Below are 16,389 nucleotides of genomic sequence, written 5' to 3'. Positions count from 1 at the left end.
TTGCACTCTGCATTCTGGGGCTTTGGTGTTGTGGCTGGGCCTGATGAAGTGGCACCGGGCCTGGTGACTTGAACCTACTTGGGAATGGGTCTGTAACTTTCCCTGCTTGGAAAAGTTAAGTCCTAAGGCCTGGAGCTTTGAGGCTGGGTGTGGGATGGCATGTTTAGAGGGCCAGAGGCAGGGCTAAGATACTGGGGTGTGTCAGAAGCCAGGAGAACAAGGGACCTGTGTTGGAGCCAGGGAGCTCAGGAAGACAGATGGAGTATGGGAAGGGGGGGATCATTCATTCATTTATTTATAACCATTTATTCAACAAGTACATTCATGTATTTGTAACCATTGATTCAACATGTTGAGTGCCCACGATGTGCCAGGCATTGAGTGTTCCAGCTCTGGGAATACTGTGATGACTTGGACAGAAGGGGTCAGGTGCAGGGTAGCTCATTGAGTGGTCCGCGAAGGGTGGAAAGGGGAAGGGTCCTCTCTGGAGGGTGCGGCTTCATGGAGCAGGTGGAGCAGGGTGACGCGGAGGTTGCTCGGTGCAGGACAAGACAAGGTCTTGGTGGTGGTCTAAGAGCATGGGCCCTAAGCAGTGAGAATGTGGATTGACTTGAGTCCTGGAGTAATATTGGGGGTGCTCAACACTGGCTTTTTTTTTTTTTTTGAGATGGAGTCTCGCTCTTTCACCCACGCTGGAGTGCAGTGGCGTGATCTCAGCTCACTGCAACCTCCACCTCTTGGGTTCAAGGGATTCTCCTGCCTCAGCCTCCCGAGTAACTGGGATTACAGGCACACAGCACCATGCCTGGCTCATGTTTTGTATTTTTAGTAGAGACAGGGTTTCGCCATGTTAGCCAGGCTGGTCTTGAACTCCTGACCTCAAGTTATTTGCCCGCCTCAGCCTCCCAAAGTGCTGGGATTGCAGGCATAAGCCATCACACCCTGCCAGCATTGTCTTTTGAGACCCACTCAGAAGTCCCTCAGTAAAAGTGCATCGAGTGTGCACAAGTGAATTTAAGTGTGGTTGCACCTGTGTGAGGATCACAGACTCCTGTGGGTGTTGACGGGAGCAGGGTGCCTGTGTGCACCAGGCCTCTCCTCGGATGGGTTCATACAGTGAAGCCTTGTCCTTCATGGCTTCCCATCAAGGAGAGAGCCTCGGATGAGTGCTGGCTTGTCTTGAAGCTTGACATTCGCTAGTCCTCTTTTTCACAATGAACAGGCCTATCTCTGAGCCTTCTGCAGGCAATGGTGACTAACTACCATCTGATGACGTTGTTTTGTTTTGTTTTGTTTGAGACGGAGTTTCGCTTTTGTCACCCGGGCTGGAGTGCAGTGGCACGATCTTGGCTCACTGCAACCTCTGCCTCCTGAGTTCAAGCGATTCTGCCTCAGCCTCCTGAGTAGCTGGGACTACAGGCATGCGCTACCATGCCCAGCTAATTTTTTGTATTTTTAGTAGAGACGGGGTTTCCGTGTTGGCCAGGCTTGTCTCGAACTCCTGACCTCGGGTGATCCACCCGCCTCGGCCTCCCAAAGTGTTGGGATTACAGGCATGAGCCACCGCGCCCAGCCTGATGACATAGATGCTCCCTGATTTACACTGGGGTTAGATAAACCTGATAAACCCATTGCCCATTGTAAATTGAAAATATCATAAATTGGTCAGGCGCAGTGGCTGAAGCCCATAATCCCAGCACCTTGGGAGGCCAAGGTAGGCAGATTGCTTGAGCCCAGGAGTTCAAGACCAGCGTGGGCAATGTATCTCTACAAAAAATACAAAAATTAGCCGGCCATAGTGACAGGTGCTTGTAGTCCTAGCTGGCTGCTCAGGAGGCTAAGGCAGGAGAATCAATGAAGCTGGGGAGGTGGAGGCTTCAGTGAGCATTGATCACGCCACTGCACTTCAGCTTGGGTAACAATGAGACCCTGTCTCAAAAAAAAAAAAAAGGAAGTATTGTAGGTTGAAAATCCATTTAGGCCGGGCGCAGTGGCTCATGCCTGTAATCCCAACAATTTGGGAGGCCAAGGCAGGCGGATTGCTTGAGGTCAGGAGTTAGAGACCAGCCTGGCCAATATGGTGAAACCCCATCTCTACTAAAAATACAAAAAGTTAGCAGGACATGGTGACACACACCTGTATTCCTAGCTACTTGGGAGGCTGAGGCAGGAGAATCACATGAACCTGGGAGGCAGAGGTTGCAGTGAGCCAAGATCGTGCCACTGCACTCCAGCCTGGGCGACAGAGTGAGACTCTGTCTCAATAAATAAATAAGCAAAAATAAAAAGAATAGTACAAGTGTAATTGTATGTACCTGTGTATGACAAAAAGAAAAAAAAAGGTGACATAGGGGAATGGGGAAATTGAGGTAGAGAACAGGTGAAGAGAGGGAGCTGGTGTGAACATGCGTGGGCAGGAGGAGACAAATTTGTAATGTAATGAGGAAATGGGTGGGTGAGTGATTGGCACAGGTGAGGCTTCTGAGCCACCTGAGCTGGTGCAGAAGGAAGGTGTTGATGGCAGGCAGGTAGGCTAGGGGGTGCCTATTGGAGGAGGAGTGACCCTTGACCTGTAGGGCTTGACCTGTTTCTCTTTCCTGTGCAGCCATTGACCTCATCAACAACCTGCTGCAGGTGAAGATGCGCAAACGCTACAGCGTGGACAAATCTCTCAGCCACCCCTGGTTACAGGTGATGCAGGGGGCAGGGCTGGCCCATTGGCTGGATTGGAGGAAGGGGTGGGACTAGATCGTTTATTGGCTAGGCAGGTTGTGAAGGCTGTAGGTTTCCTTGGGTCTGGAATGTGGCTAGGCCTCCCATTGGCTGGGTGCAGGAAGAGGGAGTGGAGCTAAATGTCTACTGGCTGGGTGGGTTGCAGAGGGTATGGCTTCACCTTCATTGGTACCAAGCTCTCAGTGGCAAACCAGAGGATATCCAGGCACTGCTCCAATTCAGACCCCAAGCTAACCCCAGTTCTCTCGGTCCCAGGAGTACCAGACGTGGCTGGACCTCCGAGAGCTGGAGGGGAAGATGGGAGAGCGATACATCACGCATGAGAGTGACGATGCGCGCTGGGAGCAGTTTGCAGCAGAGCATCCGCTGCCTGGGTCTGGGCTGCCCACGGACAGGGATCTAGGTGGGGCCCGTCCACCACAGGACCACGACATGCAGGGGCTGGCGGAGCGCATCAGTGTTCTCTGAGGTCCTGTGCCCTCGTCCAGCTGCTGCCCTCCACAGCGGTTCTTCACAGGATCCCAGCAATGAACTGTTCTAGGGAAAGTGGCTTCCTGCCCAAACTGGATGGGACACGTGGGGAGTGGGGTGGGGGGAGCTATTTCCAAGTCCCCTCCCTGTTTCCCCAGCAATTAAAACGGACTCATCTCTGGCCCCATGGCCTTGATCTCAGCACACGGCACTCTCGATCATTACTCTGTTGTACCAACATGGAGTTCATCTGGAAGGAGGACTGCCTGAAAAGAGGAAGGATGGAAGGGGTGGGGAGAGAGGACTGATGGGAGAGGAGTCTTGGAAGGAGGACGAGCTGGGGTAGAAAATATAGAGGAAGATTGCCAGGAGAGAAGATGAGAAGGGAGAGGGAGGAGTAATGGAGGAGGAGTTGGAAACGGGAGAGATGGAAGGAATGTGACTGGAGGGTAGAGAACTTGGAGAAAAAGTAATCTCATGGTTTGTGATGACTGATTTTTTATGTGGTGGTGTTACTGCTAATCACAACTATTAATTCAGGCTGGGTGTGGTGGCTCATGCCTATAATCCCAGCACTTTGGGAGGCCGAGGCAGGCAGATCCCTTGGATCTCAGGAGTTTGAGAGCAGCCTGGCCAACGTGATGAAACTCCCTTTCTACAAAAAGTTCAAAAATTAGCCAAGTGTGGTGGCTTGCACCTGTGGTCCCAGCTACTTGGAGGTTGAGGCTAGAGGATCGCTTGAGCCCAAGAAGCAGAGATTGCAGTGAGCCAAGATCACACCACTGCACTCTAGCCTGGGCAAGAGAGTGAGACCCTGTCTCAAAAATCAAATAATAAAATGCAGTTAGCCCAAGTCTGATCCATACTAGAAAACTGATATGTAACATTCAGTATTTTATTTTATGTTGATGTGATGACTTCTCTATATATGAAATATATAGAGAAATATATATTCACTCATTCCTTTGTGTCACTGAGCTGGGTGATGCTGGGGACACAGTGGTGACTGAGACAGCCAAGGACTGCCCTTCCAGTAGAGAGACATACCTGCCCCTGGACAGTGATGACCCAGAACGGGAAGGGCTGGACTGGGGGAGTTTGGGAGGCTTGGGCAGCCTAGAATGAGCTCAGGGGTCAGAGAGAGTGGGGAATCAGAGGGGACCTCTTAGGCTTCATCTTGGCCTTGAAAGACTGAAGGCAGAGGGAATGAACTGGAGGGAACACGTATCCACCTCTCTCTACCTTTGACTCCAGCTCCCCAGTTCTCCAGTAACACCCTAACACATGGTCATCCACCTTCCACAGCTGAAGGTGAACGATCCGAGCATGGACCTGAACAAGTTTTCTTCAGACTTTCAGAACGCTCTGACTTACGTGCTGCAAAGACCTACCTGAAAGCTGGGCATGGTGGCGGGTGACTGTATTCCCAGCTACTTAAGCGGCTGAGGTGGGAGGATCGCTGGAGTCCAGGAGTTCGAGTCCAGTTTGGGCAACATAGCCTAAAAACCAGGAAAACAGGAAAGAATTTAGTAGCCAATTTAGGCTAATACTGGGAGCTTACTCTGGGATTTTCCAATTTGATTTGTATCACCTTGTCCATCTGATGGTTCCAGAGCTGCAGCTTTTTTTTTTTTTTTTTCCTGAGGCAGGGTCTCTGTTTCCCAGGCTGGAGTGCAGTGGCATGAACACAGCTTACTGCAGCCTTGACCTTCTGGGCTCAAGTGATCCTCCCACCTCAGCCTCCTGAGTAGCTGGAACTACAGGCACATGCCACCATGCCCAGCTAATTTTTTGGATTTTTTGCCGAGGTTTTACCATGTTGCCCAGGCTGGTCTCAAACTCCTGGGCTCAAGCGATCTGCCTGCCTAGGCCTCCCAAAGTGCTGGGATTACATGCATGAGCCACTGCGCCTGGCCAAAATGCAGCTCTTTGATTTGAAAATGCTAAACGAGCCTCAGTAAATGAAGGTATCCAAAGGAGCAGTATACCTCTGAGGCATAGTTGCTAAGACTATTGGGGAAAGGCTCTTAGACTCCATCCCCAGTGCCTATCCCTCTATTTAGTCTAAGGTCCAGAAGTGTAGGCAACATAGAGATGAATCCATCTCCTGTGACAGACCCAGGCTAGAAAATGTATGGAAAAGACTATCAGCCCTGATCTGCTTCTGTCTTGGCCACTAGTTAATATCCAGAGACCAGAAATGAGAGACATGATTCAAAAACATTGAACTTCCTCAATTATAGAATTCCAGGAGAGAGCGTATATCATGAGGATGCCATGAAAGATAAAATCAAGGCCGGGCGCAGTGGCTCACGCCTGTAATCTCAGCACTTTGAGTGCTGAGGTGGGTGGATCATCTGAGGTCAGGAGTTTGAGACCAGCCTGATCAACATGGAGAAACCCCGTCTCTACTAAAAATACAAAATTAGCCAGGCATAGTGGTGCATGCCTGTAATCCCAGCTACTCGGGAGGTTGAGGCAGGACAATCGCTTGAACCTGGGAGGCGGAGGTTGCGGTGAGCTGAGATCGTGCCACTGCACTCCAGCCTGGGCAACAAGAGCGAAACTCTGTCTCAAAAAAAAAAAAAATCCATACAATGAAAACTTAGGGCCCTATAACTTAAATCATTAGAGACAAAAAGTTTATCCTATCAGGACCACTGGAATCACAAAACCTAATTTTGTTTGTTAGAGACAGGGTGTTGCTCTATCACACAGGCTTCCGTGCAGTGGTATGATCGTAGCTCACTGCAGCCTCAAACTACAGGGTTCAAGCCATCCTCCCCCTCAGCCTCTTGAGTAGCTGGGACTACAGGCATGAGCCACCACACCTGGCTAATTTTTTGTTTTTTATGTAGTTTTAAATTTTTTTATTATTTTATTATTTTTTGAGATGGAATCTCGCTCTGTTGCCCAGGCCGAAGTGCAGTGGCACGATCACAGCTCACTGCAGCCTCAACCTCCTGGGCTCAAGTGATCTTCCCACCTCAGCCTCCCAAGTAGCTAAGACTACAGGCACATGCCACCACGCCCAGCTAATTTTTGTATTTTTAGTAGAGAAGGGGTTTTGCCATGTTGGCCAGGCTGGTCTCGAACTCCTGACCTCAAGTGATCTGCCCGCCTTGGCCTCCCAAAGTGCTGGGATTACAGGCATGAACCACCGTGCCCGGGCATGTTTTTTATTTGTTATAGAGATGGGGTCTCACTATGTTGCCCAGGCTGGTCTTGAACTTCTGGGGTTGAACGATCCTCCACCTCTCAAAAGTGCTGGGATTACAGGTGTGGGCCACTGCACTCAGCCTCAAAACCTAATGTTGATAGAGACACTTGTATATACTGTAAAGAAAAGGGACATTGGACTTGACACTATTTAGCTTTGAAATGCAAAAGGAATTTGAGTCTAAGATTCAGTCTCCCAGTGACTCACTTCCAGCCAACTTTCTCCTCTGTGTCTATAAGGATTCCTTAACCTTCAGGGGGAAATGACCATCAACCCCCTTAATGAGCATCCTGCCAGGGTTTTTGTAGACACAGGGGCCACATGCTTTGCCATAAATATCTCAGTCCCCTCTCCCTACCTCAGTACACAGCAATAATGGTGATGAGACCACAATTAGTCACATGGTTTATGCCTGTCTAAGCCACTCTTGGGCTCACTGGGCTCTCTACTACCCAGCACAGTTTCTTATTCAAATTACTCCAATAATCCCTTTAGAAAGGGATGTTCTATCAACGTAGAACAATAATATTTCTTTTTTGTTTGTTTGTTTGTTTTTGAGATGGAATCTCGCTCTGTCACCGAGGCTGGAGTGCAGTGGTGCAATCTCACCTCACTGCAACTTCTACCTCCCAGGTTCAAGCGATTCTCCTGCTTCATCCTCCCAAGCAACTGGGATCACAGGTGCACACCATCACAACCGGCTAATTTTTGTATTTTTAGTAGAGGCAGGGTTTCACCATGTTGGACAGGCTGGTCTCAAACTCCTGACCTCAAGTGATCCACCTGCCTTGGCCTCCCAAAGTGTTGGGATTACAGGTGTGAGCCACCGTGCCCAGCCAAAGCCATAATATTTCATATTCACAAGAGGGCTTATGTCTCCCAGTCCCTAATTCTGCCCTTGTTCATCTCAGTCCACTAACCTTCCCACCACTCCAACCACCCCCTTCCCAAAACATCCACCTCTCCCTCAGACCTACATATCCAAGATCTGTGACTTGCATTCCTGATTCTCTTTGAGCCCCCAACTCAACAAACATAGGGTGCCTCTGGGAGGCTGAACCTCTTAAGGTAGAAGTAGATCCTTTCTTTTTAGAATTAAAAAAAATTTTGTTTAAATAGAGACAAGGTCTTGCTATGTCGCCCAGGCTGGTCTCAAAGTCCTGGCCTCAAGCAGTCCTCCCACCTCGGTCTCCCAAAGTGTTGAGATTACAGGTGTGAGCCACTGCACCTGGCTCCCTTTTTTTTTTTAACCAATTACCCCAAGTTGTGGAATAGAATTAGATCTTTTCATGCCCTTCTTGAAGCTGCCTTAATATGCTCTGACACCAGAGGCACACTAGGGCCCCCAACCCATTATTCAGAGCCTCCTACTATCCACTTCCATCCCCTACAACACTCCTGTCTGCCAAGAATCCTAATGATAGCACCTGTAATTTGGGAGGCCGAGGCGGGTAGATCACCTGAGATCAGGAGTTGTAGACCGGCCTGGCCAACATGGTGAAACCCCGTCTCTACTAAAAACAAATTTAAAAATTAGCTGGGCATGGCGGCAGGTACCTGTAATCCCAGCTACTCAGGAGGCTAAGGTAGAAGAATTGCTTGAACCCGAGAGGCAGAAGTTGCAGTGAGCTGAGATCGCGCCATTGCACTCCAGCCTGGGTGACAGAGTGAGACTCTGTCTCAAAAAAAAAAAAAAAAATCCCAATAACAGTCTCAATGATAAAGGATACCAGCAAGTCCAAGACCTCAAGGCTGTAAACAAAATAGTCACACTGTGGTTCCTGCTGTTTCCAATCCAAACATTATACTGGCCTCTATTCTAGACCAGCCAACACCACCCACTCGACTGTACTAACATGCCCTCTGCCTTCTTTCACACACCTGATGATCCACAGCCCTGTTTCCCTTTCCCCTTGAAAGTCAACAGTAAACATACATAGACTGCTATGCCTCAGTGGTTCGTTGAAACCCCTACTTACTTTTTTTTCCGATCCTGAATGCTAATTTGAGGGATTTGGTTTTCTCCTGTAATTCCATTCTAATCCCATACATAGATGATGTCCTGTCTGGTCAATTCATTCCAGCAGCTCACTCACTCACACTCCACACATGCCCCAAGTTTCTGCAATTATACAGGAAGTAGGAAAAACAAATAAAAATCTGCCCCAAGCCCTTGCTCACAAAGGACAGGCTCATGTCTGTAATCCCAGCACTTTGGGAGGCCAAGGTGGGAGGATCACTTGAGTCCAGGAGTTCGAGATTAGCCTGGGTAACATAGGGAGACCCCATCTCTACAAAAATAAAAGATAAAAAAATTAGCTGAGTGTGGTGATGCATGCTTCTAGTCCCAGCTACTCAGGAGGCTGAGGTGGGAGGATTGCTTGAGCCTGACAGGTTGAGGCTGCAGTGAGCCGAGATTGCATCACAGCACTCCACCTGGGCAAAACAGCAAGACCCTGTCTCAGAAAAAAAAAAGGGTGTCTAGGACAAATTATAACTATGTAATTCATAAGCACAAGATTTAGGGCATGACCTTGCCCTTGAAGGCAAAACCTTATCCACACAGCATGCATTTATACCATTATTATTTTTGTTTTATTCAAGACTAAAAGGCAACTCCAGTGATTTCTGGGCTGGTCATCGGTTGAATTTTGTCTCCCTAGTACCTCAGGATATGACCCTACTTGGAAATAAGGTCATTGCAGATGTAATCAGTTAAAAGGAGGTCATACTGGGGTAGGGTGGGCCCCTAATGCAACATGACTGGTGTCTTTTTTTGTTGTTTTTTGAGATGGAGTTTCGCTCTTGTTGCCCAGGCTGGAGCGCAATGGCGCGATCTTGGCTCACCGCAAACCCTGCCTCCCGGGTTCAAGCAATTCTCCTGCCTCAGCCTCCCGAGTGGCTGGGTTACAGGCATGCACCACCATGCCCGGCTAATTTTGTATTTTTAGTAGAGACGGGGTTTTCTCCATGTTGGTCAGGCTGGTCTCAAACTCCCGACCTCAGGTGATCCGCTCGCCTCGGCCTCCTAAAGTGCTGGGATTACAGGTGTGAGCCACCGCGCCTGGCCGAGTGGTGTCTTTATGAGAAGGTGGCCACGTAAGACACAGGGAGAAGCATGTGAGGATGAAGGCAGAGCTTGGAATGATGCAGCCACAAGCCAAATGATGTTAGAGATTGCCATGAGCCACCAGAAGCTGGGAAGAGGCAAGGAAGGATTGCCTGGGGAATTGGAGCTCCCTAACATGCTTTTTTTTTTTTTTTTTTTTTGAGACAGGATCTTGCTCTCTCACTCAGGCTGGAGTGTAGTAGCACGATCATAGCTTACTGCAGCCTCAAACTCCCAGGCTCAAACAATCCTCTCGCTTCAGCCTCCCTACTAGCTGGAACTACAGGCATGCACCACTATAACTGGCTAAGTTTTTAAATTTTTTGGAGATAGGGTCTCACTATGTGGCCCAGGCTGGTTCCCAACTCCTGGCCTCAAGCGATCCTTGCACCTTGGCCTCCCAAAGTGCTGGGATTTACAGGCATGAGCCACCGGGCCCGGACCCAGATTCTTTTTTTTTTTTTTGAGACGGAGTCTTGCTCTATTGCCTAGGCTGGAGTGCAGTGGCGTGATCTCAGCTCACTGCAACCTCTGCCTCCTAGGTTCATGCTATTCTCCGGCCTCAGCATCCTGAGTAGCTGGGACTACAGGCGCCCACCACCATGCCTGGCTAATTTTTTGTATTTTTAGTAGAGGCAGGGTTTCACCGTGTTAGCCAGGATGGTCTCGATCTCCTGACCTTGTGATCCACCCACCTGGGTCTCCCAAAGTGCTGGGATTACAGGCGTGAGCCACCGCGTCCGGCCCCCCGGGCCCCAGATTCTTATTCTTTCTTGTCCTGACCTTGCAGAGCCTCCATGTGACAATCTCGTGTCACCCTCTTTGTGGATGGCCCTTCACCTTAAACACCCGGCAGGAAATTTCTAAGCAGTAGGCTCTCTTCTGACTTTCAACAAGCTCATAGTGTTTCCATGCCTCCCTGAACCCAAGTCAGCCCAAACAGCACACTCAGCGCCAGAGGGGGGATGAGGAAAAGGAAGATTTTAATTATTTTTTGTAGAGACAGGGTTTCACTGTGTTGCCTAGGCTGGTCTTGAACTCTCGGGCTCAAACGATCCTCCCACCTCGGCTTCCCAAAGTGCTGGGATTACAGGCATGAGCCACTGTGCCTGACCCAGGAAAGATGTTGATCAAAGGTACAAAGTTTCAGCTAGACTGGAGGAATACATTTTAGCGGCCCATTGCACCGCACAGTGACCACAGTTAATAATTGAGACAGGGTCTTTTTCTCTCACCCAGGCTGGAGTGCAGTGGTGCAATCTCAGTTCACTGCAACCTCTGCCTCCTGGATTCAAGCGATTCTCCTGCTTCAGCCTCCTGAGTAGCTGGGATTACAGGTGCATGCCACCATGCCCGGCTGATTTTTTGTATTTTAGTAGAGATGGGGTTTCACCATGTTGGCCAGGCTGGTCTTGAACTCCTGACCTCAAGTAATCTGCCCACCTTGGCCTCCCAAAGTGCTGGGATTACAGGTTTGAGCCACCACGCCTGGCTGAGACTGGGTAATTTATAAAGGAAAGAGGTTTAATTGACTGACAGTTCCACATGGCTGGGGAGGCCTAAGGAAACTTACAATCATGGTGGAAGGTGAAGAGGCCCATCTCGCATGGCAGTAGGCAAGACAGTGCGTGTGTGTAAATGCAGGAAAAACTACCATTTATAAAACCATCAGATCTTGTGAGAACTCCCTCACTGTCACAAGAACAGCCCCCGTGAGCCCATCATTTCCCACCAGGTCTTTCCTTAAACACCTGGGGACTGCAGTTCAAAACGAGATTTGGGTGGAGTCACAAAGCCTACCCATATCAAGCAGGCTAATCCAGAGAACCAGTGGGTACTCCCATTTCACAGAAATCCTTTAGCCCTATTGCCCATGATCATCAGGACAAATTGAACATGCCGATTCAGTCTCGTCAAACTTAAACTTGCCAAACTAACTGAAGAATTGAACTTACCCTTGCCCACTGTTGTCCCTTGACTTCCCCATAACCACAAGCATTAGCTTATTTTCCTTTTTCTTTCCTTTTTTTTTTTTTTTTTTTTTGAGACAGAGTCTTGCTCTGTTGCCCAGGTTGGAGCACAGTGGTGCAATCATGGCCCACTGCAGCCTCAACCTCCTGGGCTCAAGTGATTCTTCCTCCCCAGCCTCCCCAGTAGCCAGGACTTCAGGCATGCACCACCACGCCCAGCTAATTAAAAAGTTTTTTGGGCCGGGTGCGGTGGCTCACACCTATAATTCCAGCACTTTGGGAGGCCAAGGCAGGCAGATCACTTGAGGTCAGAAGTTTGAGACCAGCGTGACCAACATGGTGAGATCCCATCTCTACTAAAAATACAAAAATTAGCTGGGTGAGTTGGCTCATGCCTGTAATCCCAGCTACTCGGGAGGCTGAGGCAGGAGAATCACTGTAACCTGAGAGGCGGAGGTTGCAGTGAGCCGAGATCGTGCCACTGCACTCCAATCTGGGTGGCAGAGCAAGATTCTGTCTTAAAAAAAAAAAAAGACAAGGAGAGAGGCACAGGGATGTGTGCACACATACTGGAAACCATGTGTGGACACAGTGAGAAGGTGACCATCTGCAAGCCAAGGAGAGAGGCCTCGGAGGAAACCAGCCCTGCCGACGCCTTGATCTTGGACTTCTTGGCCTCTAGAATGGTGAGAAAATAAATTTCTGTCGTTTAAACTATGTCTGTAGTGTTTTGTTATGGCCACCTTAGCAAATGAATACACTGCTAGAACAAATCACCATGAATGTGGTGGCTTAAAATAACACAGATTTATTTTATTTTATTTTTTGAGACAGGGTCTTTCCCTGTCGCCCCAGGCTGGAATGCACTGGCACAATCACAGCTCACTGCAGCATCAGACTGGTGGCCTCAAGCGATCCTCCTCCTAGATAACTGGGGCCACAGATGTGCGCCATCATGCCTGGCTAATTTTTTGATTTTTTTTTTTTTTTTTTTTTTTTGTAGAAACGTGTTGCCCAGGCTGGTCTCAAAGTCCTGGCCTCAAGCGATCCTCCCCCACTCGGCCTCCCAAAGCTTTGGGATTACAGGTGTGAGCCACTGTGCCTGGCCCGGCCTCTGCTTCTATATTTACATATTTCTCTGACTCTAACGTTCTTGCCTCCATCTTACAAGGAAACTTGTGATGATACTGGGTCCACCAGGATAATCCAAGATAAATCTCCCTATCTCAAGATTCTTAATCACAAAAAGTTCCTTTTTCCATAAAAGGTGCTATATTCACAGGTTCCAGGGATAAAGATGTAGACATCTTAGGGGGGGGCCATTACTCTTCCTACCAGAGCACATATCAATAATCTTCTTATGAAATAATCACTCAAAGACTCACAAGGATTCTACTCCTATTGGGCCCTTGAGGACTCTAATCTATTACAATCGACATGCTCAGATATTATCAAGGACTAAGTACACTTATGCTTGTCACTAACAGGTGTGAGCTGCCTTCCCTCCAAATACTCCATCACGGCCTCTTCATAATTTCCAAACAGGGAATTTAGTCCTCCGGAAAAGACATTGCAGGAAGTCTAACCTTGAACTCAGATGGGATGGACCCTACACTATTGCAAACACCAGACTGTCCTGCCTTGGGTTCATATCTCAGAGATGAAGAGATATAAGACCTGTGCTGAATGGGAATCCACTCCCGTTGGAGACCTCAGAGGGAGGCTCTTTCAAGAGCCCTGGCAGCAGACAAGGCTGCAATCGTAGACAGCTCTCCCAAGAACCTTGGGTCAAGCAGACGACATCATGAGACAGCCCGCTCCTGGAATCAGAAACTCCAGGATTCCCTCCCACACACACTATTTTAGAGACAGGGTCTCACCATGTTGCCCAGGTTGGCCTTGAACTCCTGAGCTCACACAATCCTCCTGCTTCTGTCTTCTGGGTAGCTGGTACTACAGGTGCATGTCACAGAGCCTGGCTAGGATTCCCCATTTTAATACCCATTCTGGTCCTCCCGTGCCTGCTTCTCATCATATGACTTTTGCCTTTCATTTGCATTCTCTCTCTCTCTATTTATTTATTTAGAGACAGAGCCTCCCTCTGTTGCCCAGGTTGGAGTGCAGTGGCGTGATCTCAGCTCAGTGCAACCTCCACCTCCCAGGTTCAAGCGATTCTCCTGCCTCAGCCTCCCAAGTAGGTGGGATTACAGGCGTGCACCACCACACCCAGCTAATTTTTATATTTTTAGTAGAGACGGGGTTTTGCCATGTTGGCCAGGCTGGTCTTGAACTCCTGACCTCAAATGATCTGCCTGCCTCTGCGTCCCAAAGTGCTGGGATTACAGGCATGAGCCACCCCACCCGGCCTCATTTGCATTCTCTTTGACTGATCTTTGATTACATGCTTCTCAGATCACAATTCTCCAGCTTTAACTTCTGTCTCTTCCCAAATGACACATCTCCCCTCCCTATTCTACCTTCCAGTCTGCGAGATCCACAATGCCCCTGGCTTACTTTTGCAAAAGTGTTTACTCAGTCTTACAACTGCAATTAGGATTGTCAGTTTTGTTCCCCTTTCTCAGCACAAATCACTACTCCCAGGGCCCCATCCCCTTCACTCGCATCACCAAAGCCTTTGGATGCAGCACTGTGCCCTACACGCCTTCCTCAAAGGCCTCTCCCAACGCACCACTCGATTTTTATGGGAACTTCTTCCCATCCCTACCATCTATAAATCAAGGTCTATGAGCTTCTGCAACTTCATTAACAGCCCCTGCATGGGACTCAGTCTCTGTAATCACAATTTTTTTTTTGTTTAAAGATTGGGTCTTGCTCTGTCACCCAGGCTGGAGTGCAATGGTGCAATCATGGCTCACTGTAGCCTCAGCCTCCCAGGCTCAAGTGATCCTCCTGCCTCAGCCTCCTGAGTAGCTCGCACTACAGGTACATGCCACCATATCCAGTTTGTGTGCCATGTTTGGAAGCAACTGTTGCTTGTTGATTCTCCAGACATCTATCTTTCTTTCTCTCTCTCTTTCTTTTTCTTTCTTTCTCTCTCTCTCTCTCTCAATTTCTTTCTTTCTTTCTTTTTTTGAGACGGAGTCTCCCTCTGTCACCCAGGCTGGAGTGCAGTGGCACAATCTCGGTGTGTGCCATCATGCCCAGCTAATTTTTGTATTTTTAGTACAGATGGGGTTTCGCCATGTTGGCCAGGCTGATCTGAACTCCTGACCTCAGGTGATCTGCCTGCCTCAGCCTCCCAAAGTACTGGGATTACAGACATGAGCCACTGCGCCTGGCTGATTCTCCAAAAATCTTTTGGCATCATCATTAATAAAAGCATCAAGAAGTCAAAAAGGAAATCAAGTGATCGTTCCGCCTCAGCCTCCCAAGTAGCTGGGGCTACAGGTGTGCACCACCACACCCGACTAATTTTCTAAGTCTATTTTGAACAAGAGGAAGACTGAATAAAGGTTGTCTCTAATAAATTTCAAGACATTTCCCCCCCTGAAACTTACTAGATTAGTTTTTAAACTTATTTGTCAAACCCTTCTGTGGCTCTTGATCCATGGAAGACACTGCTCCAAGTACCTGATACATTTCATTGAATGCTCAGAACAACTGCATGAGGCAGCCAGTATTATGATCCCGTGATCAGATGAAGAAACGGTGGCACAGAGAAGTTAAGTAAGTTTTCCAAGGTCACACAGCTGGAAAGTGACAGATCTGTGACTCACCCCGAGGAAGTCTGGCTCCTGGAGACTTTGCTGTCTATCGCCACTATCAATTTCTCTCCATCTCACCACCAGAAGGTCACTTCGTGCACGGGGAATCATAAAAGAGGGAATTTCTTGTATGATCTTCTGGGCCTTGGCTTTTAGGAAGCCAAGGTCTGTCTGAGAGATGAGTATGAATATTAGAGCTAGGTCTTGGAAGTTGGTAGAGGCAGGCTCGGCGTAGTGATACAGATTGGCCGCCTGAGGGTGCGCCAGCCCTGCTTGCGGAGCCTGGAGAGACAGCAGGAAGTCTTGGAAACGAATGTCAGGCTCAGACTCCTAGGACCAGAGAACGTTGAGAATAGAGCATCATAGAAGGCTGAGAACAAAGCCCCTTAGAACGTAGAACAAAGGCCCCTGGAATGGAAGAATGATGAGCACACATCCTCCTAGCACCTGGGAGACAAAAGCTGCTTAGACTCTCTTCTGGTCAAAGCATAGAATCTTCCACCCAGGGTCTTATAATTCCAGAATTTGGAATGCAATCGATCTTAGACTCTTAGCAGCAAGACCGGCTACATATTTGGCCTAGTGCAAACTGAAAATAAGGGGCCCCTTGCTCAAAAACTAAAAATTTCAAGACAGAAATTGCAGAACATTCAACCAAGCGCGAAGACCCTTCTAAGTGGATTCCAAGCCGGTGAAGCCGGCCCTAAGTAGAAACAATTTTATCGGAGGACGTCCGTCTGGTTTTACAGCTGAGTGTCTGGGAGGGCTTCTTGGAAGAGGAGGCGAAGTCAGGGCTCGACCCCCTAACCCTTTTCTCCCCCTGCGCAGCCTCAGAAGCTGAAGGTTGGGCGGGGTGGAGGGGTAGGAGCAGCTGCCAAACTGTCACGTGTACCCATTCCCTATTTATAGATCACCCTTCCCCTCGCGCCGGACAGTCCAATGGTAGCCAGAGCTCGCCCGCAAGAGGGTGGAACCTGCTGCAGGACCGGCCAGGCACAGACCAATGGCATTGAAGCAAGGGCGGGCTTGTTTCATTGTGACGCGTGGGGGGGCGTGGCCAGGGCCCCGAGGCAGTTGCACGGAGGGGGCGTGGCGAGCGGAGTGAGTAGGCAGTTGCGAGCATGCGTCGTGTTGGGCGGTGCGGTTGCACGCCCGAGAATC

The 16,389-nt window shown here is 49.1% G+C and overlaps 1 protein-coding gene and 1 long non-coding RNA gene across 7 annotated transcripts in view; one reads left to right on the top strand and one right to left on the bottom strand.

Annotated features, from left to right (window-relative positions):
* The window catches only part of PRKD2 (protein kinase D2), a 44,708-nt gene extending 41,300 nt beyond the window's left edge, over positions 1 to 3,408 (top strand). For all 6 annotated transcript variants that reach the window (XM_055104306.3, XM_063600425.1, XM_034945996.3 and 3 more), the window contains 2 exons: positions 2,606 to 2,691; positions 2,989 to 3,408. In XM_055104306.3, coding sequence (XP_054960281.2) covers positions 2,606 to 2,691; positions 2,989 to 3,201 — 299 coding nt within the window. In that variant the 3' untranslated portion in view covers positions 3,202 to 3,408. The remainder of the gene's footprint in view (positions 1 to 2,605; positions 2,692 to 2,988) is intronic.
* LOC129394831 (uncharacterized) lies at positions 272 to 16,321 on the bottom strand. Its single transcript, XR_008622175.3, has 3 exons — positions 15,241 to 16,321; positions 4,596 to 4,703; positions 272 to 585 (listed from the first exon to the last, which is right to left on the bottom strand). It is a non-coding gene; the product is annotated as an uncharacterized LOC129394831 (long non-coding RNA).
* Positions 16,322 to 16,389: the final 68 nt, after the last annotated feature.

The sequence above is a fragment of the Pan paniscus genome, chromosome 20 (assembly GCF_029289425.2).
Source record: "Pan paniscus chromosome 20, NHGRI_mPanPan1-v2.0_pri, whole genome shotgun sequence".
Classification (NCBI taxonomy): Eukaryota; Metazoa; Chordata; class Mammalia; order Primates; family Hominidae; genus Pan; species Pan paniscus.
Note: the sequence above shows the minus strand (reverse complement) of the source record. Positions and strands in the feature narration are given on the sequence as shown.